This window comes from Trachurus japonicus, chromosome 6 (genome assembly GCF_045865225.1).
Source record: "Trachurus japonicus isolate A0001 chromosome 6, Traja_1.0".
In the NCBI taxonomy this organism is placed as follows: Eukaryota; Metazoa; Chordata; class Actinopteri; order Carangiformes; family Carangidae; genus Trachurus; species Trachurus japonicus.
In genome coordinates, this window is record NC_140912.1 from 34,980,983 (window position 1) to 35,006,070 (window position 25,088).

General features: G+C 46.6%; 1 protein-coding gene across 1 annotated transcript in view; it reads right to left on the bottom strand.

Annotated features, from left to right (window-relative positions):
* The window catches only part of LOC146986559 (protein NLRC3-like), a 106,443-nt gene that overhangs the window by 41,322 nt on the left and 40,033 nt on the right, over positions 1–25,088 (bottom strand). Inside the window, exon 6 of the mRNA XM_085780503.1 lies at positions 8,306–8,479. Coding sequence (XP_085636629.1) covers positions 8,306–8,479 — 174 coding nt within the window. The remainder of the gene's footprint in view (positions 1–8,305; positions 8,480–25,088) is intronic.

Below are 25,088 nucleotides of genomic sequence, written 5' to 3' on the forward strand. Positions count from 1 at the left end.
GAACCTGCTCCTTATGTTCCAGATGTTGACTTGATTTGAGCTGCAGATGTTTGAATCTGTTTCTCTTTTCTTTTGTTTTCACTTCTTCTTCTTCTTCTTCTTCTTCTTCTTCCTCTTCTTGACATTAACAGGATTTCCTGGAGCTTGAAGTTGCTGACACTTGCAGACTTGACTCCTTTGTGTTTGTGTGTGGTTTTCTCTCATCAGCGCTGCAGGCAGGGAGCTGGCACCGATCTGCAGAGAGAGCAGAGCATGCTGGGAAACATTGTTGAGTATTAAAGCCATCTGTCTCGGCTCGGTGTGACGGCGTCATGGCCGCCAGGTAAACACACAACCACGGAGCCGCTCGGTGAAGCCGCTGCCAAACATCTGACGTGTTCCCGCTCCTTCTGCTGATCGTCAGCGACGTCTCTAATGGAGACGATCGTTAAGAAAACGAGCTCATTATTCAGCTCTAATTCACTTTATGCACAGCTACACTACTTACTGAAATAAGCCAGCTTGTTTAATTCCTGTGTTACATTATTGGACCAACTGATTAATCCAGGTGTGTCTGAGTAGTCACAGTGGTCAGACACACCTGGATTAATCAGTTGGTCCAATAATGTAAAACAGGAATTAAACAAGCTGGCTTATTTCAGGAAGTAGTGTACCTGTGCATAAAGTGGATTAGCTCATCAATCATTAGTTGAGATCATGATCAGCAGAGATCGGCTCAAATCTGCTGCTTTAGTCAAAAGTTTTTACACATCACGGCCTTCTGACCTCCACAGTTTTCAGTTTTCATACATGTGAGGAAAGTTTAACACGTTTAATCTGCAGTGAGATAACATGAAGACTTGTGTGTCTCAACCCTGAAGACAAAACTATGTCACATGACTGTTGGTTCAATTCACATGTTTCACTTTTCGGGATATTTCCGCCATTTTTTTTTAGACAATTTCACATGTGGATTTCAGACAGTATTGATTTTCCGTATTAAAATATTAAATAGCCTCTCTGCTGTTTTAATTTGGTCGGCTCCAAATTCCACTTCCTGATGCCCCTCTCAAGGACCTGGACCCCCTGCTGATGCCCCTCTCAAGGACCCGGACGTCCTTCTGATGCCCCTCTCGAGGACCCGGACCTCCTCCTGATGCCCCTCTCAAGGACCCGGACCCCCTTCTGATGCCCCTCTCAAGGACCCGGACCTCCTTCTGATGCCCCTCTCAAGGACCCGGACCTCCTCCTGATGCCCCTCTCAAGGACCCGGACCTCCTTCTGATGCCCCTCTCAAGGACCCGGACCCCCTCCTGATGCCCCTCTCAAGGACCCGGACCTCCCTCTGATGCCCCTCTCAAGGACCCGGACCTCCTTCTGATGCCCCTCTCAAGGACCCGGACCTCCTTCTGATGCCCCTCTCAAGGACCCGGACCTCCTTCTGATGCCCCTCTCAAGGACCCGGACCTCCTCCTGATGCCCCTCTCAAGGACCCGGACCTCCTCCTGATGCCCCTCTGAAGGACCTGGACCTCCTTCTGATGCCCCTCTCAAGGACCCGGACCTCCTTCTGATGCCCCTCTCAAGGACCTGGACCTCCTTCTGATGCCCCTCTCCAGGACCTGCACCTCCTTCTGATGCCCCTCTCAAGGACCCGGACCTCCTTCTGATGCCCCTCTCAAGGACCCGGACCCCCTCCTGATGCCCCTCTCAAGGACCCGGACCTCCTTCTGATGCCCCTCTCAAGGACCCGGACCTCCTTCTGATGCCCCTCTCAAGGACCCGGACCTCCTTCTGATGCCCCTCTCAAGGACCCGGACCTCCTTCTGATGCCCCTCTCAAGGACCCGGACCTCCTCCTGATGCCCCTCTCAAGGACCCGGACCTCCTTCTGATGCCCCTCTCAAGGACCCGGACCTCCTCCTGATGCCCCTCTCAAGGACCCGGACCTCCTTCTGATGCCCCTCTCAAGGACCCGGACCTCCTTCTGATGCCCCTCTCAAGGACCCGGACCTCCTTCTGATGCCCCTCTCAAGGACCTGCACCCCCTTCTGATGCCCCTCTCAAGGACCTGGACCTCCTTCTGATGCCCCTCTCAAGGACCTGGACCTCCTCCTGATGCCCCTCTCAAGGACCTGGACCTCCTCCTGATGCCCCTCTCAAGGACCCGGACCTCCTTCTGATGCCTCTTTCAAGGACCCGGACCTCCCTCTGATGCCCCTCTCAAGGACCCGGACCTCCCTCTGATGCCCCTCTCAAGGACCCGGACCTCCCTCTGATGCCCCTCTCAAGGACCTGGACCTCCTTCTGATGCCCCTCTCAAGGACCCGGACCTCCTCCTGATGCCCCTCTCAAGGACCTGGACCTCCTCCTGATGCCCCTCTCAAGGACCCGGACCTCCTTCTGATGCCCCTCTCAAGGACCCGGACCTCCTTCTGATGCCCCTCTCAAGGACCTGGACCTCCTCCTGATGCCCCTCTCAAGGACCTGGACCTCCTCCTGATGCCCCTCTCAAGGACCCGGACCTCCCTCTGATGCCCCTCTCAAGGACCTGGACCTCCTTCTGATGCCCCTCTCAAGGACCTGCACCTCCTTCTGCCTCATGTTAAACCACAGTTTCTCATGGTGGAGTGAAGCTGGACAGAGATTTATAACTGGACCAACACATCAACTCTGTCGTCAAAACCAGTTTTTATCGTCTGAGGCTTCGATCCAAGATAAAAGACTCTGTTCTGTCTCTGAGAGATTTAGAGATTCATGCTTTTAGTTCTACACGTTTGGACTCCTCCTCCTCCTCCTCCTCCTCCTGTTCCTCCTCTTCCCCATCCTCCTCTTCCTCCTCCCTCCTCCTCCTCCGTCTCCTCTTCTTCCTCCTCCTCCTTCTCCTCCTCTTCCTCTTCCTCCTCCTCCTCCTCCTCCTGTTTCTCCTCCACCTCCTCTTCCTCCTGTTCCTCCTCCTCCTCTTCCTCCTCCTCCTCCTCCTCCACTTCCTCCTTCACCTCCTCCTCCTCCTCCTCTTCCTCCTGTTCCTCCTCCTCCACTTCCTCCTTCACCTCCTCCTACTCCTCCTCCCCCTCGTCCTCCTCCTCCTCTTCTTCCTCCTCCTCCAAGTTCCTCTTCCTCCTCCTCCTCCTCCTCTTCCTTTTCATCCTCCTCCTCCGTCTCCTCCTCTTCCCCCTCTTCCTTCTACCCTCCTCCCTCCTCCTCCACCTTCTCCCTCCTCTTTCTCCTCCTCCTGCTCCTCCTCCCCCTCCACCTATTCCACTTTCTCTTCCTCCCTCTCTTCTTCCTCTTCCTTCTCCTCCACCCCCCTCATCTTCCTCTCTCCTCCCTCCTCTTCTTTCTCCTCCTCCTCTTCCTCCTCCTCCTTCTCTTTCTCCTCCTCCTTCTCTTCTTCTTCCTCCTCCACCTCCTCCCCCTTCCTCGTCCTCCTCTTCCTCCTCCTCCTTCTCTTCCTCCTCCTTCTCTCTCCTCCTCCCTCCTCTTCCTCATTCTCCTCCTCCTCCTCCACCCCCTCCTCCTCTTGCTTTTCCTCCTCCTCTTCCCCCTCTTCCACCTCCTCTTCCTTCTTGTCCTCCCTTCTCCTCCTCTTCTGCCTCCCCCCTCTTTCTCCTCCTCCTCTTCTTGCTCCTCTTCCTCCTCCTCCTCCACCTCCTCCTCCTCCTAAACCTCCTCCTCTTCCTCCTCCAACTTCCTCCTCCTCCTCTTCCTCATTCTTCTTCCTCCTTTCTCCTCTTCCTCCTGTTCCTCCTCCTGTTCCTCCCTCTCTTCTTCCTCTTCCTCCTCCTCCCTCCTCTTCCTCCTCCACCCGCTCCTCCTCCCTCCTCCTTCTTCTCTTCCTATTCTGCCTTCCCCTCTTCCACCTCCTCTGTCTCCCCCTCTTCCACCTCCTCCTGTTCCTCCTCCTCCCTCCTCTTCCTACTCCTGCTCTTCCTCCTGCACCTCCTCCTCCTCCTTCTCCTCCACTTCCTCCTCCTGTCCCTCCTCCTCCTCCCTCCACTTCCTCATTCTCCTCCTCCACTTCCACCTCCTCCTCGTCTTCATCCTCCTCCACCTCCTCTTCCTACTCCTCTTGCTCTTCCTCCTCCCTCCTCTTCCTCCTTCTCTACCTCCACTTCCTCCCCCTCCTCCTCTCTCATCCTCCCCCTTTATCCTCTTCCTCCCTCTATTCTTCCTCTTCCTCCTCCTTCTTCTCCTCTTCCACCTCCACCTCCTCTTCTTCCTCCTCGTCGTCCTCCTCCCTCCTCTTCCTTCTCCTTCACCTCCTCCCCTTCCTCCTCCTCCTCCCCCTCTTAGTCTCTCCCCTCCTTCTCTCTCTCCTCTCCCACTCTCTTTCTCCCCTCCTCCTCCTCTATCCCCCCACTCTTCCTCTCTCTTCTCTCTCCTCTCTCCTTCCTTTACTGTAGTGAAGTTGTATTTTGATGATGTTTTATTGTCCAATCACGTCCCAGCGTTTGTAGCTCATTAACAGCGTCACATGTAAACGACACTAATAACCATTAAACATTAATTATCTAGATCTAATAACTCTGAGACCAGATTGACACAGTGAAGTCAGTGATGTGTAAAAAGCTGCTGTAACTCTGATCGACCACCAGGTGTCGCTGTGTTCACATGTCTGAAGCTTCGTCAGGTTTTGTGAATGAGTTTGTGTCCTGGTTTAATAACTCGTGACTCTTCAGGCTGCGTTCAAGGAAACCGGTTTTTCTCAGACTCCAGTGAAGTGGATCTTCTCCTCCGTCTGTTTCAGTGCACGTTGGTGACGGTGAGGACGACTCACGTCACGTTCAGGTGAGTCAGGAGATCTGACGCTGCTCGTCTCCTGACGTCGGATCAGACCGAGGCTTCATGTGTGTGTGTGTGTGTGTGTGTTCTTGTTCTTACTACGTTGTGAGGACCGGAGAGAGTTTTTCACCAGAGTGACGACATTTATTTGAAAGAGCGTTACAAGAGTGTGTTTGTGTCCACCTCCTCCTCTTCTATCACCTCCTCCTCATCTCCCTCCTCCTCCGCTTCCTCCTCCTCCCCCCCCCCCCCCCCTACCTCCTCCCTCCTCTTTCTCCTCCTCATCCTCCTACTCTTCCCTCCTTTTCTCCCTCCTCCTCCTTCTCATCCTCCACCTCCTCCCTCCTCTTCTCCCTCCTCCTCCTCCTCCTCCTCCTACTCCTCCCTCCTCCTCCTCCTCCTCCTTCTCCTCCTCCACCTCCTCCCTCCTCTTCTCCCTCCTCCTCCTCCTCTTCTCCCTCCTCTTTCTCCTCCTCTTCCTCCTCCTCCTTCCCCCCCTCCACCTCCTCCCTCATCTTTCTCCTCCTCATCCTCCTCTTTCTCCGCTTCCTCCTTCTCCTCCTCCCTCCTCTTCTACCACCTCCTCCTCATCTTCTTTCTCCTCCGCTTCCTACTCCTCCTCCTCCCTCCTCTTCTCCCTCCTCCTCGCCCTCCTCCCTCCTCTTCCTCCTCCTCCTTCTCCCCCTCCTCCCTCCTCTTCTCCCTCCTCCTCGCCCTCCTCTTTCTCCTCTTCCTCCTCCACCTCCTCCCTCCTCTTCTCCCTCCTCTTTCTCCCCTTCCTCCACCTCCTCCCTCCGCTTCTCCCTCCACCTCCTACTCCTACTCTTCCTCCTCCTCCTCCTCCTCTTCCTCCTCCTCCACCTCCCCCCTCCTCCTCCTCCACCTCCTCCTCTACCTCCTCCCTCCTCCTCCTCCACCTCCTCCTCTTCCTCCTCATCCTCCACTTCCTCCTCTTTTTCTTCCTCCTCCCCCTCTTCATCCTCCTTCTCCTCCGCATCTTTCTCCTCCTCCTCCCTCCTCCACTTCCTCCCTCCTCCTCCTTCTCCCCCTCCTCCTCCCTCCTTTTTCTCCTCCTTCTCCTCCTCCCTCCTCTTTCTCCTCTTCCTCCTCCCCCTACTCCTCCACCTCCTCCCTGCTTTTTCTCCTCCTTCTCCTCCTCCACCTCCTCCCTCCTCTTCCGCTTCCTCCCCCTCTTCCTCCTCCCTCCTCCACCTCCTCCTCCTCCTCTTCTCCCTCCTCCTCCTTTTTGTCCTTCTCTTCCTCCTCCTCCCTCCTCTTCATCCACCACCTCCTCTTCCCCCTTCTCCTCTTCCACCTCATCACTCCTCTTTCTCCTCTTCCTCCTCCACCTCCTCCTGACTTTCTCTCTGAGCGTCTCCTCCTACAGACGTTCAGCTGAGGGAATTCGTTCCTCACCTGTTGAGCCCAGCGTCAGGAGCTCATTATGGGATGTTTTACTTCTCTCTACAGTCTATGGAGGCCACTGAAAGAAGCTGAGCGCTCGCAGCAGGACAGATAATCAGATGGATAATCAGTAAAGTTAATAACTTCACTCTGATGTGGACAAGAATAAACTATTTCAGTGTTTCTCCTGTTGCCCAAACACAACTCTTGAACAGGTTGAACTGTTTTCACAGTTAAAGGGACAACGAGGAGTTTCTATTCGGTTATAAAAAAGTCTCACGTTAATGTGGATGAATCTCCGCTACCCACACTTGTTAATGGGCCCATTTTTGATAAATATATCGTTCTGTCTCTATCGTTATTTTGTTATTATTAGTGGTGGCGGAGATGCTGGTCGAGCCAACCAGCGTTTTTTACTTTTGGTTTCGCAACGAGTCATGAGAATAACGCAGCTGAATCGCCGTTTATGGTGGGAACTACGGCGGTATGTGATCGTCTTCCAACTTCTGACTTTAATTATTGATGAATGAAAACATGAGTCTGTCTTGCGCCGGTCAAAATAATTTTACGGTGCGCGCGGAGGCTCATAAATGTAGTGTGAAAACGCTTCACTTTTCCAAAACTACTCGTTGTCCCTTTAAAAAGCTCTTTGTTGTCTTTGTGCAGAGACAATATGAGATGTAACATTGCTAATGTAATAACATTGTAATGTGCTTTTTCAGTTTAGAGTTTGTGTCAATAAAGTTATGATAAGAGATGTTTGTTTTTCTTTCTTTCGGAGAGAAAAGTTTGTGCTATTTTTACTTCACAGTACTTAAAGTTCCACAGCAAAAGTACTTCCTGTAGTTACAATATTATAAACACTTACTGTATTAATAGTACCAAAGTAAACAGTTCTTCACTGTAGTTACTGTAACACAGTAAAACTACTCAATAAGCCATATGTAATAATATAAAAATAAAGGTATTTCCTGTAGATAGAGTATCAGAGCTAAAGTACTTTATATAAGGTATCCTTTAGTTACAGTACCAAAGTAAAAGTACTTGATGTATTTATAGTACAACAATAAAAGTAGTTTCTGTAAACAGCATCAGAGTAAAAGTACTTCTTTCAAGGTATCACAGTGGATATTATCACATTTACAGTACCAGAGTAAAAGTATTTTCAGAATCACAACAATTGCACTTCAAGGTATCCTTTATTTACAGTACCACAGTAAAAGTACTCCCTGTACTTACAGTAACACAGTAAAAATAACTCATGTATTTACAGTAGAACAATGAGAGTAGTTTCTGTAGATACAGCATCTCAGTAAAAGTACTTCTTACAAGGTATCACAGTGAATACTATAATATAGGAGCAGAGTAAAAGTTTCTATAATGACAGTCTCACAGTAAAAGTATTTAGTTTGGAGTTAGTGGAGTAAAAGTACTTCCTGTACTTGAGTGACAGGTGAAGCTCATTGTTCCTGTTTGACTCAACACCTTTACCTGTGACTGGATCACTGATGATTGACACATTGAAGCTGCTGCAGCGTTTTCTGAGTCTGTGATGTCATAGATGATGTCATGTGTGATGTCACATCCTGACAGGTTCACCTGCTGCACTTTACACTTTATTTCACTCCCACAGTCTCATCAGCTGTGGAAACAGCTACAGATCAGACTCACAACAGAGTCTCCAGTCGAAAGTCTGGGTTGTTGTTTCTCAGGTCCAGGTCCAGGAGTCTCAGGTGGGAGGGGTTGGACTTCAGAGCTGAGACCAGAGAAGAACAACTGATCTCTGACAAACTGCAGTTCCTCAATCTGAGTAAAGAATAAAGGAAGATGATGAAATGAAGATCACACACACACACACACACACACACACACACACACACACACACACACACACACACACACACACACCTGCAGTGATTAGATCATTGATTATTGATCAGACTGAGTGAAATGAGCTGAAAGTGAAGAGTCATTGTCAGTGTGAGAGAAGAACAAGTGGAAACATGAGACAACAACTATTTCAAACGTCCTTCATTCATGACATCAAAGTCAATGATTCAAGTTCTGAGTGAAGATCAATCAGGTTCAGTTGTGGATCAAAGATCTAAGATCTACAACAGTAACAGTCAGTGAACTGACCTCAGAGTCTCCAGTCTACAGTCTGGACTCTCCAGAAAACCACTCAGATCCTTCACTCCTGAATCCTGCAGCTTGTTGTTGCTCAGGTCCAGTTCTCTCAGGTGGGAGGGGTTGGACTTCAGAGCTGAGCCCAGAGAAGAACAGCTGATCTCTGACAAACTGCAGTTCTCCAATCTGAATAAAGAATAAAAGCAGTGAGTTGAGGACAAAGCTCCTTGTTGACAGTGTTCAGTGTCTCATCATCTGTTCAGAGCTGAAGAAGCTTCAGAAAGAACACGTTTAGAAAATCAAAGTCCAACAGCTGAAGCAACAGGAAGCAGGTTAAACAGTCACATAGAGAGAAAACAGCTCATTAATATTCATGAGAAGCTGCTGCTGCTTCAACACAGACGCAGTGACTCCGCCTCTTCACCTGTCAGCTCCACCTGTGGCTCCATCCAGACAAACTCATGTTGTGCAGCCACATTGATCAGAGATTTACTGACGAAGCTCAAGACAACAAACATGTGAGGCTGAACTCTGTTACCATGACAACTAATATGTAGAAACACATGTTGAATGAAGCTCAGAGACAGAAAAAATGCTTATTGTGGGATGTATTGTCCTTGTGTCGTTGTGGATCATCATCATGTGGCCTTCTACACACATCATCCACATGTCAGCACAGATTCATCAGCTGCTGCTGACCTCAGATCAGTCTGTCAATATACAATCAATATCTGATCAATACCTGTTGGACTAAACACTACAACTCTCTGATTCAGGACTGAACTGGATCAAAGGTCAAGGACACCACACACACACACACACACACACACACACACACACACACACACACACACACACACACACAGGGAGGGAGGGGTTGGACTTCAGAGCTGAGACCAGAGAAGAACAGCTGATCTCTGACAAACTGCAGTCCCTCAATCTGAATAAAGAATAAAAGCAGTGAGTTGAGGACAAAGCTCCTTGTTGACAGCGTTCAGTGTCTCATCATCTGTTCAGAGCTGAAGAAGCTTCAGGTCCAGAGGCTGTGGACACAGTCACAGTGGCTCAGGAGAAACTGTCCACTGTCTGAAGCTGACCTCTGACCCCTCATTGACAGTGGAGTCATGTGACCAGAGGCTGCTTCACAGACACTTTTTTTCTTTTTCCCCCTCACAATTTTTATCTGTAAACATGAGGTTTAACAAACACAGGACAGAAATTCATTAAACACTGAACAGACCAGGGGATACTGCAGTTCATTGTCAGTCCTTTCAAGAGTCAAATTAAATGCATAGTTTTTAACAGGTTGAGATTCTTCTCAGCTTTGTTGTTGTTAAGCAGTCCAAGTACGGTGCCATATTGCTGGAGTTCAACAATGAAACGAAGAAAGCAGGGTTTCGATTCAGACCATTTTGATTTGTGAATATGAAACTTTCCAAGAATAATTAGAAGTTGTATTATGGCAGTGTTGCTCTCCATCCCACCGAAAACAAAATACAGCTTCACAGACACTGTGGACAGGAAGTAGACTCCTTTAATGTCATGTGACCATGAGCTGAAGCTTCCTTCCTGTGGAGCCCAGTGTTGATGTTCATGAGCCTCAGTGTCTCCACAGTGGGATCATCAAACCAACACTGTTCTCTGAGCTACAGGACTTTAACCTGACCTCTCACACTGGGAAGCTGCTTTGACCTTTGACCCTGAACCAAGCAAAGAGGGAAAACTCAGATCTACATCACATCTGCTCAGCTTCAGCTACAGTGGTGATCCAGCTGTTCTGTTAGCAGCTTCATCTGAGAGCAGCTCATCATCATCATCATCATCATCATCATCACCACACTGACCTCTGAGTGACCTCTGACCCTTCACCTTCTACCAGCTGCAGTAACATGGAGTCACAATCAGTCGCTGCTTCAAACTGAACTTCACACATTTGAACTGAACACAGACAAAAGTCCAACAGGTCCAGTCAGTGAACTCACCTCAGAGTCTCCAGTCTACAGTTTGGACTCTCCAGTCCAGCACACAGAACCTTCACTGATGAATCACTGAGGTCGTTGTTACTCAGGTCCAGTTCTGTCAGGTGGGAGGAGTTGGACTTCAGAGCTGAGGCCACGACTTCACAGTGACTCTCTGAGAGTTTACAACCAACAAGTCTGTGAAGAGAGAAAATATCAAATGTGTCAGAATCAAATCAGATGAAAGCTGCAGTAAAAACACAGTTGATGCATCTGATGACAGGACGTGATGATGTGATGAACATCTGAGCTTCAGCTCATCTTCTCTGACTGAGTTTGACAGGAAACAATGATCCTCATCACTCTCACAGGATGGACGGGACCCTGAAGCAAAGCCTGCTCACTCTATATTATCCCTGACGCAATGTTTTCAAAGTCAAACTAAAAATAATGAGAAAAAAAAGAAAAACTCTGTTTATGTGAACTACTGATCTAAACTACTGATCAATAATTATATTGATTATGTCTGGACTCACCGAGCCTTCCTGCAGTTCCTCACAGCTGGGATCAGTCTCCGTCGTCCCTCCACTGATGTCTTGTACTTGTTCAGGTCCAACTCATCCAGAACCTGCTCTGACATCTGCAGCATGTAGGCCAGAGCTGAACACTGGATCCCAGAGAGTTTCTTCTCTGATCTGTTCTCTGACTTGAGGAACTGTTGGATCTCCTGATGAACTGACTGGTCCTTCATCTCCGTCAGACAGTGGAAGATGTTGATGCTTCTGTCAGGAGAGATTTTATCACTCTTCATCTTCTTCAGGTTGTAGATGGTACTCTGGATGGTTCCTGGACTATTCTTTCTCTGACCCAGCAGACCTCCTAACAGCCTCTGGTTGGACTCCAGAGAGAGGCCATGAAGGAAGCGAACAAACAGGTCCAGGTGACCATTTCTACTGCTGAGGGATTTCTGCATGGCTGCCTGCAGGAAGACATCCAGGGTTAGAGGACTGTTATAGATCTGTGGAGGACTGTTATTGATCTGTGGAGGACTGCTTGCATTGAATCCAAAAAAAATCTGAACCTTCTCAAACAAAGACTTCTGTTTTGGTTTCTCTCTCTGTTTGTAGTTTTCTTCTTTTTCTTCTTTGCTGCCGCTGCCACTGCCGCCACCGTCTTTTTCTGCTAAGGACAAGTCACTGAAATAATGTTCCCTGACTTGTTCTCTCAGGAACTTCTCCAGGACCTGTGTGTTCCTGTTGGTGAAACAGTGGAACATGTAGACTGCAGCCAGAAACTCCTGAACACTCAGATGAACAAAGCAGTAGACTGTTTTCTGGAAGATCACACTCTCTCTTTTGAAGATCTCAGTACAGAGTCCTGAGTTCACCAAGGCCTCTGTGACATCCAGACCACACTGCTCCAGGTCTTCTTGGTAGAACATGATGTTTCCTTTCCTGAGCTGTTCAAACGCCAGCCTCCCCAGCTTCAGAAGAACTTCCCTGTCGGCCTCCGTCAGCTCCTGTGGACTCTTCTCATGTCCTTCACCGTACTTGTTCTTCTTCCTCTTTGTCTGGACCAGCAGGAAGTGTGAGAACAGGTCAGTCGTGGTCTTGGGCAGCTCTCCTCTCTGGTCTGTGGTCAACATGTGCTCCAGAACTGTAGCACTGATCCAGCAGAAGACTGGGACTTGACACATGATGTGGAGGGTCCTGGACGTCTTGATGTGTGAGATGATTCTTCTGGACAGATCTTCATCACTGGACCTCCTCCTGAAGTACTCCTCCATCTGGGCGTTAGTGAAGCCTCGGACCTCTGTTACCCTGTCAACACATATAGGAGGGATCTGATTGGCCGCTGCAGGTCTGGAGGTGATCCAGACCAGAGCCGAGGGAAGCAGATTCCCCTGGATGAGGTTTGTCAGCAGCACGTTGACTGATGACGTCTGTGTGACATCAGACACAACCTCCCTGTTGTTGAAGTCCAGTGACAGTCGGCTTTCATCCAGGCCGTCAAAGATGAAGAGAAGTTTACAGACAGCCAGCTGCTCTGCTGTGACCTTCTGTAATGTTGGATGGAAAACATGGAGCAGCCTGAGAAGACTCAACCGCTGATCTCTGATCAGGTTCAGCTCCCTGAACGAAAGCAGAACCAGCAGACTGACATCTTGGTTCTCCAAGCCCTCAGCCCAGTCCAGAGTGAACTTCTGCACCGAGAAGGTTTTTCCAACGCCAGCGACGCCGTTGGTCAGAACCACTCTGATGGGTCTCTGTTTAATTTTGTCTCTCTGTTGGAGATGCAGATATTTTGGGAGCTTACGTCTCATTTTGTCAGAAACATCGTAAAAGACTTCACCTTTAAAGATGTCATTGCACTTTATTGGAGTGTCCTGGAGGATCTTCTTCTTCTTGGACGTCTCCAGCTGTCTCACCTCATGTTGGGTATTAACCTCTTCACTCTGTCCCTCTGTGATGTAGAGCTCAGTGTAGATCCTGTTGAGGAGGGTTCTACTTCCTGTTCCACTATCGGTTCCTTCAGTTCCTTCAGTCACTCGTTCACATCTGCTCCTCAGACTGATCTTATGTTGATCTAAAACCTCCTGCAGACCACGATCTGCTGAGAGAGAAGAGACAGAGTCAGACTGAAGACAGAGAGTCTGACAATCTGATCAGATTAGTTTCGTCAGCTACAGAAAAACTACAGACAACAAAGAGAAGGTCTGAATCATCATCTTAAATGTCAGTGCTGTGTGATGGAACAATGACTCTGGAGAAAACAACAGGTCCTGGTTTCACAAATGACCACATCAGCAGACAGATGTTCAGTCTCACTTTGTCCACAGCTGCTCTGATTGGCTGTCTGCAGCTCACCTCTGGTTCTGGGTCTTTGTCCACACTGGGGACAGGAGGGGGGTCCTGAAGAACCAGACTGGTCCCAGTCTGAGGTGAAGCATTGTCTGCAGAACCAGTGTCCACAGCTGGTGGAGACTGGATCCTTCAGGACGTCCTGACAGAGACCACAGCAGGACAGCTGCTGGTCCACAGAGACACCACTCCTCTTCCTCCTGTCAAGACATTTGTGGATCAACAACATGTCACAGCTCCACATCTGAGCTCTGATTGGTTAACCTCCTCAAGGGGGCGGGGCTTCAGTAAGCAGAGGAGCAGGGAGAGAGAAAGTAGAGGAAGACGAGTGCAGAGAGACGAGTTGAATGAAGACCTGGTCCTGAACTGGTCTGGTTTATGTCTCTGTTTATCTGTTCACTGCAAAAACTCAAAAGCTTTCCAAGAATATTTGTCTTATTTCTTGTCAAAATGTCTCATTTCTAGTTTACACTAATGTCTTTCAACTTAAAATAAGACTCATCACCCAAAAATTAACTTGCTTTTAGATCATTTTCACTTGTTTCAAAGAAATTTTCACGTGACATAACTAGAACAATCTGCCAGTGAAAGTTTTTAATGCGTGTAATAAGAAAGAAAAACTTGCTTGACTATCAGATTTTTCTACTTATTTCAATAGAAAATATGCTTGAAAGAAGTAAAAAGTGTCTTAAAGACAAGCTACTTTTTAATATGATGTGTCTTAGTAGTATAATTAGATTTGTTTTGACTATAAATGACATCTTGACGAGAAATAAGATGAATAGTCTTGGTAAGATTTTGAGTTTTTGCGGTGTTGACCTAAAATCTGGACTCTAAAACAAACTCCCTGTTAGTTTGAGTCTCTTCAGTTCTGCGTTGTCTCGTCTGGTTTTTACTCCAAATGTGTGAAATGATTGAGAAGCTGTTGTGCTAGTTACTGGAAAATAGTAACTAGTTACAGTTACTAGTTACTTCATTAAAAAAGTAACTCAGTTAGTAACTCAGTTACTTCAACCAAAAAGTAATGCGTTACTGAGAAAGTAACTTTTTCGTTACTTTAAAACATTTTTTCCCCAATACTCCCATTAAATAAAGGTTGATTGAATTCCCCTCTAACCTCATTTCAGTTCTGTACTGATGCTGATGAAAAAACGGTTTTCATCTTTAAAATTTTACCATCATCATCATCATCATCATGCTGCATGATGTCAGCATGTAGCCTACAGCAGCATGACAGAACTGCAAACATCTTGAGGATACTACTTTGACCGAGTTACGTTCAAGAACCTGATGACGGAAAGTAGGCTACTAAATTCACTCCAGCGGTAATTTTTTATCGATCGATCAGCTGTGTTTACCCAGAGTGATCACTCTGTGTTTACCGTTTCAGGCGTCCGTCTGTCGGACTCTAACCGCTGCTGCTCGGGTGGAGTGGGTGCTTGTTGTCTCGCTGTGACTCTGGAGCTGTGTCCCGGTTCAGGGGCTGCAGCCTGAACTGACACACAGCTTCGGTCTCGGATGCTGCGTTAGCAAAGTTACCTTAGCTCGCCGTCATGCCCTGACCTGTCCAGTCCCCTTCATGGAGCGTGTTTGATTACGTGTGGGACGCTAGAGGGCGGCCACCAAGCGCTTTGTTTTTCACAGTGTTGCATTGTGCTCTGTCTTTCTTTCAATTCAATGAAACTTTATTGATCGCTAAAATGTAATGGGAAGTGTGTGCCGCTGTAAAACCTCACCAAAAGGAACGGAGTAACGCAGCGTCTGGTAACGGTAACGGAGTTACTGATTTAAAAACACAACGCATTACGTTATTAGTTACTGAAAAAAGTAACGGCGTTACTTAACGGCGTTACTAATAACGCGTTACTACCCAACACTGGTGGTGTTTTCCTCTTTCAGACACTGATCATGTGTTTGATGTTGGTTCTGGACTGAGTCCTATCAGCTCTTTAACTAATGAGCTCCTCATCCAGACGCTGCTGTGTGGCTCTAATCAACCTGTGTTGGAGCTCTGATCCAGTGTGAGGAGGCTGAAGCTGACAACAGAAGCTTCAGCAGCTCCACCTGAGCTTCACTACATGTTGTGGAGAAGCTCAGACAGTCACAGACAGGAAACAGGAAACACTGATCACTCCTGTCTGGTTCCTGACCTTTCAAAATAAAAGTCTGTGTGTATCAGCTGCTTTAATCTCTACTGTGACTTCAGTTTAAAGGCTCAGACGTGTGGATCATTAAAGTGTTGGTGCAGCAATGTTCACACTGACTGAGGCTGATGACACAGGAACATGAGGACGCTGTGCTTCATCAGTCTGATGGACAGAGTGTGTGTGCATGTTTCTGTCTCTGAGGTTTGTTGTGAACCTTCAGAGTCTGATGGATCTGGTTCCTGGTTTCTCTCTGTTTCCTTCACATGAGTCTAATGACTGAATCATCTCCAGCTCAGTTTACAGTAGAAACCGTCTCTTACCGTGACTCTGAAGGTCCAGGTCCAGTACCAGACTTGAAGTTTAAAGGAAACTCTTTGGACCAGTCACTCCTCATGGACAGACAGATGGATCCAGGAGACTCTGCTCTCAGTCTGTGGTTCTGACTTCTGCAAACACAAACATGTTTTTATTCACATCACATTGATCCCTGATAGTTCTCTGATCACAGATGCATTGTGGGAAGTCTCCAGTGACGTCAGCGTCCAGCACCACACACTGTAGTGAAGGATGGAAGCAACACAGCAGCATCATAGACAACAGTGTATAGTCAGTCAGTCATTAACTGTGTCCAGTGTCCAGCTACTGAACATCTGTCTCACATCAGCTATACATCACACACTGACACTGCCACACACAAGAACCAGGGAGTCATTCCCTGTTCTGTGAATCAGGTTCAGGATTTATCAGGTCTCTTACTGTGACTCTGAATGTCCAGGTCCAGGACTGAAGTCTGGAGGTTTTCTTTTGGACCGGTCACTCTTCAGAGACTTTGATCTGTCCTCCTGTTTCGCCACATTACCACTCATCTTCAGGACTTCAGTCAGTCTGAGAGGGAAACCAGTAACACACACACACACACACACACACACACACACACACACACACACACACACACACACACACACACACACACACACACACACACACACACACACACACACACAGAATCAAGACAAACAAGTCTGTTCACTTGTCAGACCAAAATAGATGTCGAAAGTAGTTACTTCCTTGTATGAATTTGCCACTACCATAGTACTTTGACATTAAATCCATGTTCATCCAGTCACCTCTGTGACCTTTGACCTCTAAAGTCTTCGCAGGTCATTGTTGAGTTCAAGTCAATGTTTGTTGTGAGTTTGAAGAAGTTGTGTCGAGGTGAATCTGAGACAATGTGCTGACGTATGTACGGACTACGTCTGACTCTTCTTCCCTCCACAGTCCACACAGACAAACTGACTCTCTCACTCTGACACATCAACAACAACAACAACAACAACAACAACAACAATAATAATAATAATAATAATAATGTGTTGAAACTCACTCATCTCAGACTTCAGTTTCTCTCCTTCTGCTCCGTTCACTCTAAAATGGCATCTGAACACCTTTACCTTTACGTGTTTAGAGGAAATCACACAAGTTCATTGTTACAGAGGGAGGGGAAGTCTCTTTCTACAGTAGAGTGGCGCCACCTGCTGGGTAACTCCTGGTATTACACCTGTATGGACAGGTGAACTCTGACACCATGAATAAACAGTGAGCTGAGATCCAGCTGTGGTAGAAGAGCTGCTGAGAGATTTAAAGACACTCCACTACAAGTTACAGCTCAGTCTGTTCTCTGTCTTATTCATCACACATGTTGTCATCAACTTTGTGTCTAAGTGTTGTAACTTAACTCGCCCCGGTCTGGCAACACGACCATATATGGAAAACACAACCACAACTAAATGTAAGTCCACACAGAAACCAGGAGGATACAAGGAGAATCATGAACTCCTTTTAGAAACGTCACATTTTGAATATTGGAGGTCACCAAGTGATTACAACTCACATCAAATCTGTGTTTCCTGTTCTATCAGAGAGAGAACAATCAAAGACGGCGTGTGAGACCATGGAAAACTACAGGTTCCTACTTTCCCATGCTGCTCAGCTACTTGTGATGCTGGGAGGAGGAGCTCCACTGACCAGAGAGTCCAGATCTTCAGGCTTCATCAGACCCAACTTCAGAGGCTCCGGTGCAGGTGGAGAACCGTGGACTCCTTGATCTGCGTTACTCAGGGAGATTAGAGTCCAGCTGCAGACTTCAGTCGTGTTGTCTTAGGCAGTTTGTTGGGCCTCCTCTTGAGTCTGAGAGTCGTGACTTCAAGCTGACGGACGGTGGGCAGCGAGGTTCAAAGAGAAAGACCTGCTGCTGTTTGAAGGGAATAAAAAAGTGAGAAAAACTCTTCTCCAGAGCTGCACAGATACACATTCAGAGAAGAGTTTATTCTGACTGAGTACGTCCTGGATGCAGTTCACTGACACTGGTACCGATTCTGTTTCTGTCTATGTTTAAATGAAACAACTTCAAGACAAGACTTGAAATACATTAAACTTCATCTAAAAGTGTGTATATGAAGTGTTTAATCTTTCTGCAATAAAACAAAAAACACATCTCAGCCTCCTGCTGTTAGTTTAGTTCTGGTTCCAGTCTCTCCATCAGGCCTGGGATCCTGCTGCAGGGACCTGATCCCATTCAGACCCATTAGAGCAGAGGTCTTCAACAGGGGGTCCGTGACCCCTAGGGGGTCCGCAGAGGTACTGCAGAGGGGTCATGAAAATTTTGGTTGATTATACAATCTTAAATAATAACATACATTGGAATAGCTTGTATGCATGATTATCATGCAAGTGACAGACATTGTTGATGTAAGAAGGTATGTTTATAAATGACAGTGGCACGGACCCTACTGTACCTTTAAAATAAAAAAAAACATGAATGAAACACGAATATATGAATATATGAATATATGAATATATGAACCTGTGTATTGTTTGAATAGCTTAGTATAGGGTATGTTTATACGTGTTATTAGGCACAGTTTAATTTAATACACAATTTTATAATAATATGAAGTAAAAGTAGGGGGTCGCTGCTTCATCCCTCCATTAGTTTAGGGGTCCTTGGCCTGGAAAACATTGAAGACCCCTGCATTAGAGCTTCAGTAAAGGTCCAGTACAGACACTGGGTGAAGTGGCTTTGTGCACGGTCAGATTGAAGCAGGATGGAAACAAACTAATGACCAACTACCACTGCAGTACTCAGTATCAGTCTGCTGCCTGCCTCTAAACCCACATCCATCCATCAGCTGGATGAAGAGCCAATCACTGCAGTGTGCTGCGTCGCCCCGGGATACTTCACTAAACTAGTTCACACACAGAATTTGAGAGTGTTTTAATATGTAGCACATAGAGCCAATCAGAAGAGAGGAGGAGGCTCTGAGCCTCTCTTCTGATTGGCTGGCATATGCATGATATGCATTTGTGTGTATGTAGCCTATATGTGATTATATTTGACACATTTTGAGATAAATAATATTGAACCCACTCACTCACCGTCTGTGATTCTGTGTATTTCCAGAGCGCCGTCAGTTAAATCCATTCCACTGAGGAACATCCTGATTAATGAAACTCCTCCGTATCCTCGCTAGTCTAGATCCATTCCACTGGACTCGCCTATTCAGAGTCCATATAAATGAAACTCCACCCCGTGTTTTCGCTGCTCCCTCGGTATCCACGATCCATTCCACTTAACTTGTACTCACACAGTGTCAATATGAAACTCCACCCCGTGTTTTCGCTCCCCCCGCTGCTCCTGTCGAGGCGGGAGCAGCAACAAACACCGTCCTCTTCCATCTCCTCAGGTGGGTGGGTCCGGCTGTCTGCTCACAGGCTGCTGTCACAGTAACAAGCTCGGTATGAGATGAACTTTAAAAAAATAAGTTTTCTGCTCGTGGCTTTTAATGGCTTCATTTATATTTCTGGAGCGTTGAATTACAGCTCACTGTGTTGTTAAAACGGTTCGCTGACGTTTTAGCTTAGCTAGCTAGCTAAGTTACAGTATTAGGCTGATGTTAACATCAGTCAGCCAGTGTTTGGAGCACTTTGAATGAGAGTCAGCTAGAGGATAATGGATGATAGAACAAAATAAATAACCTGCACTGTGTTTTGTTTGTGTGTGTGTGTGTCTGTTGTAGTCAGCCAACCATGGTGGAAAAAAGAAGAGAGGCCAGACATCACAACATTTTTGATTCCACCAAAACACAAGTAAGAACTCTGTAGCCTGTTATATCAAAGAATAATTGATTTGTATTATGTGGGTGAGGTTTTTATTAGAAATTAGAAATACTTTATTTAATCCCCGAGGGGAAATTTAAAATGTCACAGAGCAGCAGCAAGACAATACAGACAACAACACAGATCACAAACACTGAGTAAAAATACATGAAGACATAAAAACACATAGTGTATTAAAACACAGAATAAAAAAGAAATAAATATATGAATAAGAGATGCGTGTAGAAGGTTAAAAAGTTAAGAAGTTAAAGAAGTGCTGGGTCCAGGATGCTTATGGTGACTGAATTAATTAATCAGATTGAGGAGTTGTACAGCTGTATTGCAGTGGGTATAAATGAATGTTTATATCGCTCTCTTGAGCAGCGGGGGAGCCTGCTCATATAAGCCCTTTTGGGTTTCATACCTCCCCCTTGCACATCCCAGTCATGATGATTGTCCATGCTGTTTTAAATGATTTGTTTGTGCTAAATAAAAAAGATTTTATATATTGGTTAGGCAGCAGAGCAGAGGCCTGTACTATGAAGAAGGCTCAACATAGCCAGGCTTTGTGTTCATATTTCAGCTAAATAAAAGAGTTAACACAGTGCTACGAGCAGCGGTTGCTCACCGGCAGTCACTCTCACGGTAATGTTAGGGAACAGTTCCCGCTGCAGGGGGGTCAGCACGCTCCACGTCGCTGACCCCCCCACCCCACCTGTCTTACAGAGTCTCAGCTCAGTCACTTACCTCATCTACTGTATTTATTGATGACACACGGGCATGCTACCCAACACGACCGGACTCACAAGCGTTCATTCTCAGCCCGACTGCGGTGGAAAAAATAAATAAATCCAGCGGCTCGATGCATTCATTCCATACATTTTCGACTCGAACCCGCGTCAGCCGAAATGAGCCAGAGCATTTTGGCCTGTATCTTTGTGGCCGGAGCACACATACACATTCATTTAGAAGAAGTTTAATAGATGCTCCTGTCTTCTATTCTTACTCTTTTAAACAGTGACAGTAAAACTATTCATGTCATCTGCTTTCATATTAGAGACCAGATGAAGTTCAGCTGGTGATGCTGGTGATTCAACTGATGTTGGTGAGGGTGATGCAGGGAGCGCCAACACTTCAGAGTTGCAGGTACGTGCTATATGAAGGGTGAGGTGATTTTAGTTTGATAATGAGAGGATGGTTTGAACATGATAATAAGTGAAGACAGTTGAATTAAAATTATAATTATTTATAACAAACATGGTCTTAATAATGCACCACAGTGTAGTTAATTTATGACATTTCTGTTCAAACCATTTACGGCTCTGTCAGGTTTCCGATATGTATAAAATGTCAGTTTTCTTAATGATGCTCAAAACAAATTCACAATATTCAGACAACTCATATTTTAGCGACAGATGCACTATTTTCCTCAGCAAATCATGGCCATTAATTAACTTGTAAACTCTGATATAAACATATATGTATAATATATATAAACATAAAAACCAACAGTCCATAACTCTTAAAGATTTATTATAAATCTGTGATGCTACTTTAAAAAAAAAAAAAAACTAAAAAAAAACTTTATTTTTCTTTTATACATGATTTTATCAGTTTTGCTCACCTAAGAATACACAAACACAAGCACATCAGCAACTTAGCGTCTCACTGCAGGCTGTCTGTTTACTGACTGACACATCTGTCCATCCCTTTGCTGAGACGACCCCTGAGGACACTTAGTTGGCCAAAGTGCCTATGTGAGCTGTACTCCTTGTAACCATACATTAAGTTATTGTTGTGATTGTTAATAATCAGAATATAAACAAACCAAATGATGACATGGCTTGCTGGTGATCAATAACTGGCTCTCTCACACTCTACTGCACCTTCTCCCATCAAGTTCAGCAGCCAAGAACATGCACGAGTAATTTACATTCCAGTAGAAAAGCATGTAAAGACAAAAATAATCTGAGTAAAAAATATACAGTACACCAGAGTAGTGAACCATACAGTATCTTACATTTTTAGAATATAACTCATGTTGTAGAATGAAACAACAAAAAGTCACGCAACCTCCCATACCTGCATGAAAATAGTACACAAGGGTGGACAGTAACTGGTTCTCTCACCAGAACACTGGCAGACCATCAACAATACTATTTTCAGTACGTGACTACACCAGACATCTTCAGCAGTGCAGCATTTAGATAGGTTTCAATTCAATTCAGTTCAGTTCAATTCAATTCAATTCAATTCAATTCAATTCAATTAAGGCATAAAAGCTACTGAAAACCTGTTCATGCAACTAAGCTAACATTTTAGAAAAGATAAAGGTACACAAACTACTTTTAATACATTTTCATAAGAAACAATAACACAAAAAACATACTATTACAAACAATAAACCAACATTAACAGAACAGAGAAATGCATAGCTTCCCCCATCAAGTTGAGACGATCTGTTCAAATTAATTTCTCTCTCAACACAAAACGACCACTTCACGGGCGCGAGCCTGCTGCAGCCGCCGCTCCTGCTGACAGCCGACCGGGGGAGAAAAAAAAAACTTCTTCATGCAGTGCTTTCAGAAAATAACCAGGGTTAGAGTAAGACCGACGGTCTGTACAGCAGCTCCCACTGTGTGCGTCAGGGCATATCAGGCTGTGTGATTATGCAAAAAGGTCATTTTAACCCATTGGAGCAATTTCGGACATTTAACATGATAAACCAATTTCAATTCAACGTGGCCATTTGCTTAGAGGATTCAGCTGAAGCATAATGAGCGTTATATCTCATCACATCATATATGTCATGAAGTATTTGCTCGTTTTGCGGTTAATTATGTACAAGATCCATTTGACCCCAAAAAGGAAAAAATAACGATCAATGCGCAGCCTCCATTTCCTTTCTGATTGCGTCCGTCTGTCCATTCATAGTGGGTTTTTCCCAAAAGCCTTTTCCAAATAGCAGGATCTTAAGACAAAATGGGAAACCCCCGCCATTACGAAGAATGGAAATCTTTTCTTTTCGAAGCGGCTGGGTTTCAGAAAGGCGGGGTGTAACCATCATTGGTCTGACACAAGGTTGGGTTAAATATTGTGACCCACCTCACTGGGTTGAAGACAGGACCTGGATGGGATCTACACGAGGCTGACCCTCTGACTCAGCCAGACTGAACCTTAACCAGCATTTACCCGGAAATGGTGAGAACATTTGAAAGAGTAGATGCATTCTTGTTGTGCCCTTAAAGGACATTTGGTGGCAATATTATTCGCTGAAACGTATCAAAGCTAGCTCACTTGTGATGATAATAGCTAGTCAGCTAGTCAGTAGTCTCGCTCGCCAGACCCTCCTCCAAAGAAGAAAGAGAGTCTGGCTGCTCCGCCTATGATTCTGCGATCAGAGAAAAAACGCTCAGGCCGTTTGGAATTCTTTCAACCAGTCACAGTCGTTGTGGTCGGCGCCATAGCAACGGCGTAGCAACAGTGCGCTTGCAAAATATTGCCGGTTGGAAACTGGATTTCTGTCCGCGGTGTAACGACAGTCAGCAACGGTTGACGGATATTTATTATTTTGTTCGGTTTAACAGCGGTTGGCAACCACTGACGGATATGTATTCTTCTGTTCGGTTCATGACACGGATGTATAATAGATCCATGGTTCGGTTCCTGTTGTTGTTTGTTGATGTTTCCCTTTACCGGGCGGACTGTGAAAGCTGCAACACGGTGGCTCGTTCCGACCAATCAGAGGCTAATCGCAGCAACGCACTTCCGTCAGGTCAGACTAGCTAGTCAGTAACCAAGTCATCTAATAGATAATATTGAGCCTAATTCCGCTGGTATTTAATATTTTGACAAATATGCCAAACTGAATGGCTGTGAGACTTACTGCTATGGTAAATAGTGTGTATCAGCAAGGTATTAGCTAGCGTGCCAACTCTGCTGAAATGATGAGAAAATTTGAAAGAGTAGATGAATTCTTGTTGTGCCCTTAAAGGACATTTGGTGGCAATATTATTAGCTGAAACTTATAAAAGCTAGCTCACTTGTGATGATAATAGCTAGTCAGCGAGTCAGTAACCAAGTCAGCTAATACAGAATATTGTGTCTAATTCCGCTGGTGTGAAGTATTCTGACAAATATTCCAAACTGAATGGCTGTGAGACTTACTGCTATGGTAAATTGTGTGTATCAGCAAGGTATTAGCTAGTGTGCTCGCCTGCCAGCTCTGCTGTTAGCAACCTAGCTTGATAGTTGTTTCAGAGGTAGTCCTGCACCAGGTGTGCATGGTTGTTGTGATCAGTGTACACTTGTCATCTTTGCTCCACAGGGTTTAAATCCGGGTTAGTAAATGTGAGTGTCTTTATTAGTGGGAAAGGTGCAGGTCCTCCCTCCAGCTGTGGGACATGAACCAGGAGAGCAGCTGGGAGAACAAGTCCTCCTACATCTACTACACCGACCTGCTGATGGAGCTGCTCCTCCTGGGCTTGGACCTCCTGCACCACGTCCACATGCTGCTCAGTCCCACTCTGGTCCTGGTCCTGGTCCTGGTTCTGGTCCTGGTCCTGGTCCTGGTCCTGGTCCTGGTCCTGGTCCTGGTCCTGGTCCTGGCTCTGGTCCTGGTCCTGGTCCTGGTCCTGGTCCTGGCTCTGGTCCTGGTCCTGGTCCTGGTCCTGGTCCTGGTCCTGGTCCTGGTCCTGGTTCTAGTCCTGGTTCTGGTCCTGGTTCTAGTCCTGGTCCTGGTCCTGGTCCTGGTTCTGGTTCTTGTTCTGGTCCTGGTCCTGATCTTCAGACTGTGTAGAAACCTCCTCCTCTTCCTCCTCCTCCTTCTCCTCCTCTCTCTTCCTCCTCCTCCTCCTCGTCCACCTCCTGCTCCTCCTCCTCTTCCTCCTCTCTCTTCCTCCCCCTCCTCCTCCTCCTCTTCCTCCTCCTCCTCCTCTTCCTCCTCTCTCCTCCTCCTGTTATTTCTCCTCCTCCACCTCTTCCTCCTCCTGCTCCTCCTCTTTCCTCCTCTCTCTTCCTCCTCCTCCTCCTCCTTCTCTTCTTCCTCCTCCTCCTCTCTCTTCCTCCTCCTCTTCCTCCTCGTCCTCCTCCTGCTCCTCCTCTTCCTCCCCCTCCTCCTCCTCCTCTTCCTCCTCCTCTTCTTCCTCCTCCTTCTCCTCCTCCTCCTCTTCCTCCTCCTGCTCCTCCTCTTCCTCCTCCTCCTCCTCCTCCTCTTCCTCCTCCTCTTCTTCCTCCTCCTTCTCCTCCTCCTCCTCTTCCTCCTCCTCCTCTCCTCCTCCTCCTCCTCCTCCTCATACATCTGACTGTCGTGTGCGTAACGATGAAAAGAGACGCCATGCTTTCTCAGGACGGAGCCCAGGGGCAATAAACACAAAGAAATACAACATCCAACAGTGGAGCAGAGCTGGACTACACATTCCCAAGGCTGACACTCATGCTTCTGTCAGCCAGATATGATTCTAGCCACTCCAGAGCAGCACCATGAATACCCACTAGGTGGTGTAACTGAGCCACTAAGGTCTTGTGGTCCACAGTGTCCTAACATTTAAATTCCTACCAATTCAGTCTAACGTGAAGTAAATGGACCAGTTTCTGTGCACAGGGCCGTTGCTAGGAATTCTGGGCCCCCTGAAAGAATACTAAAGTGGGCCCCTGACTTTTCCACTTTTTTCTT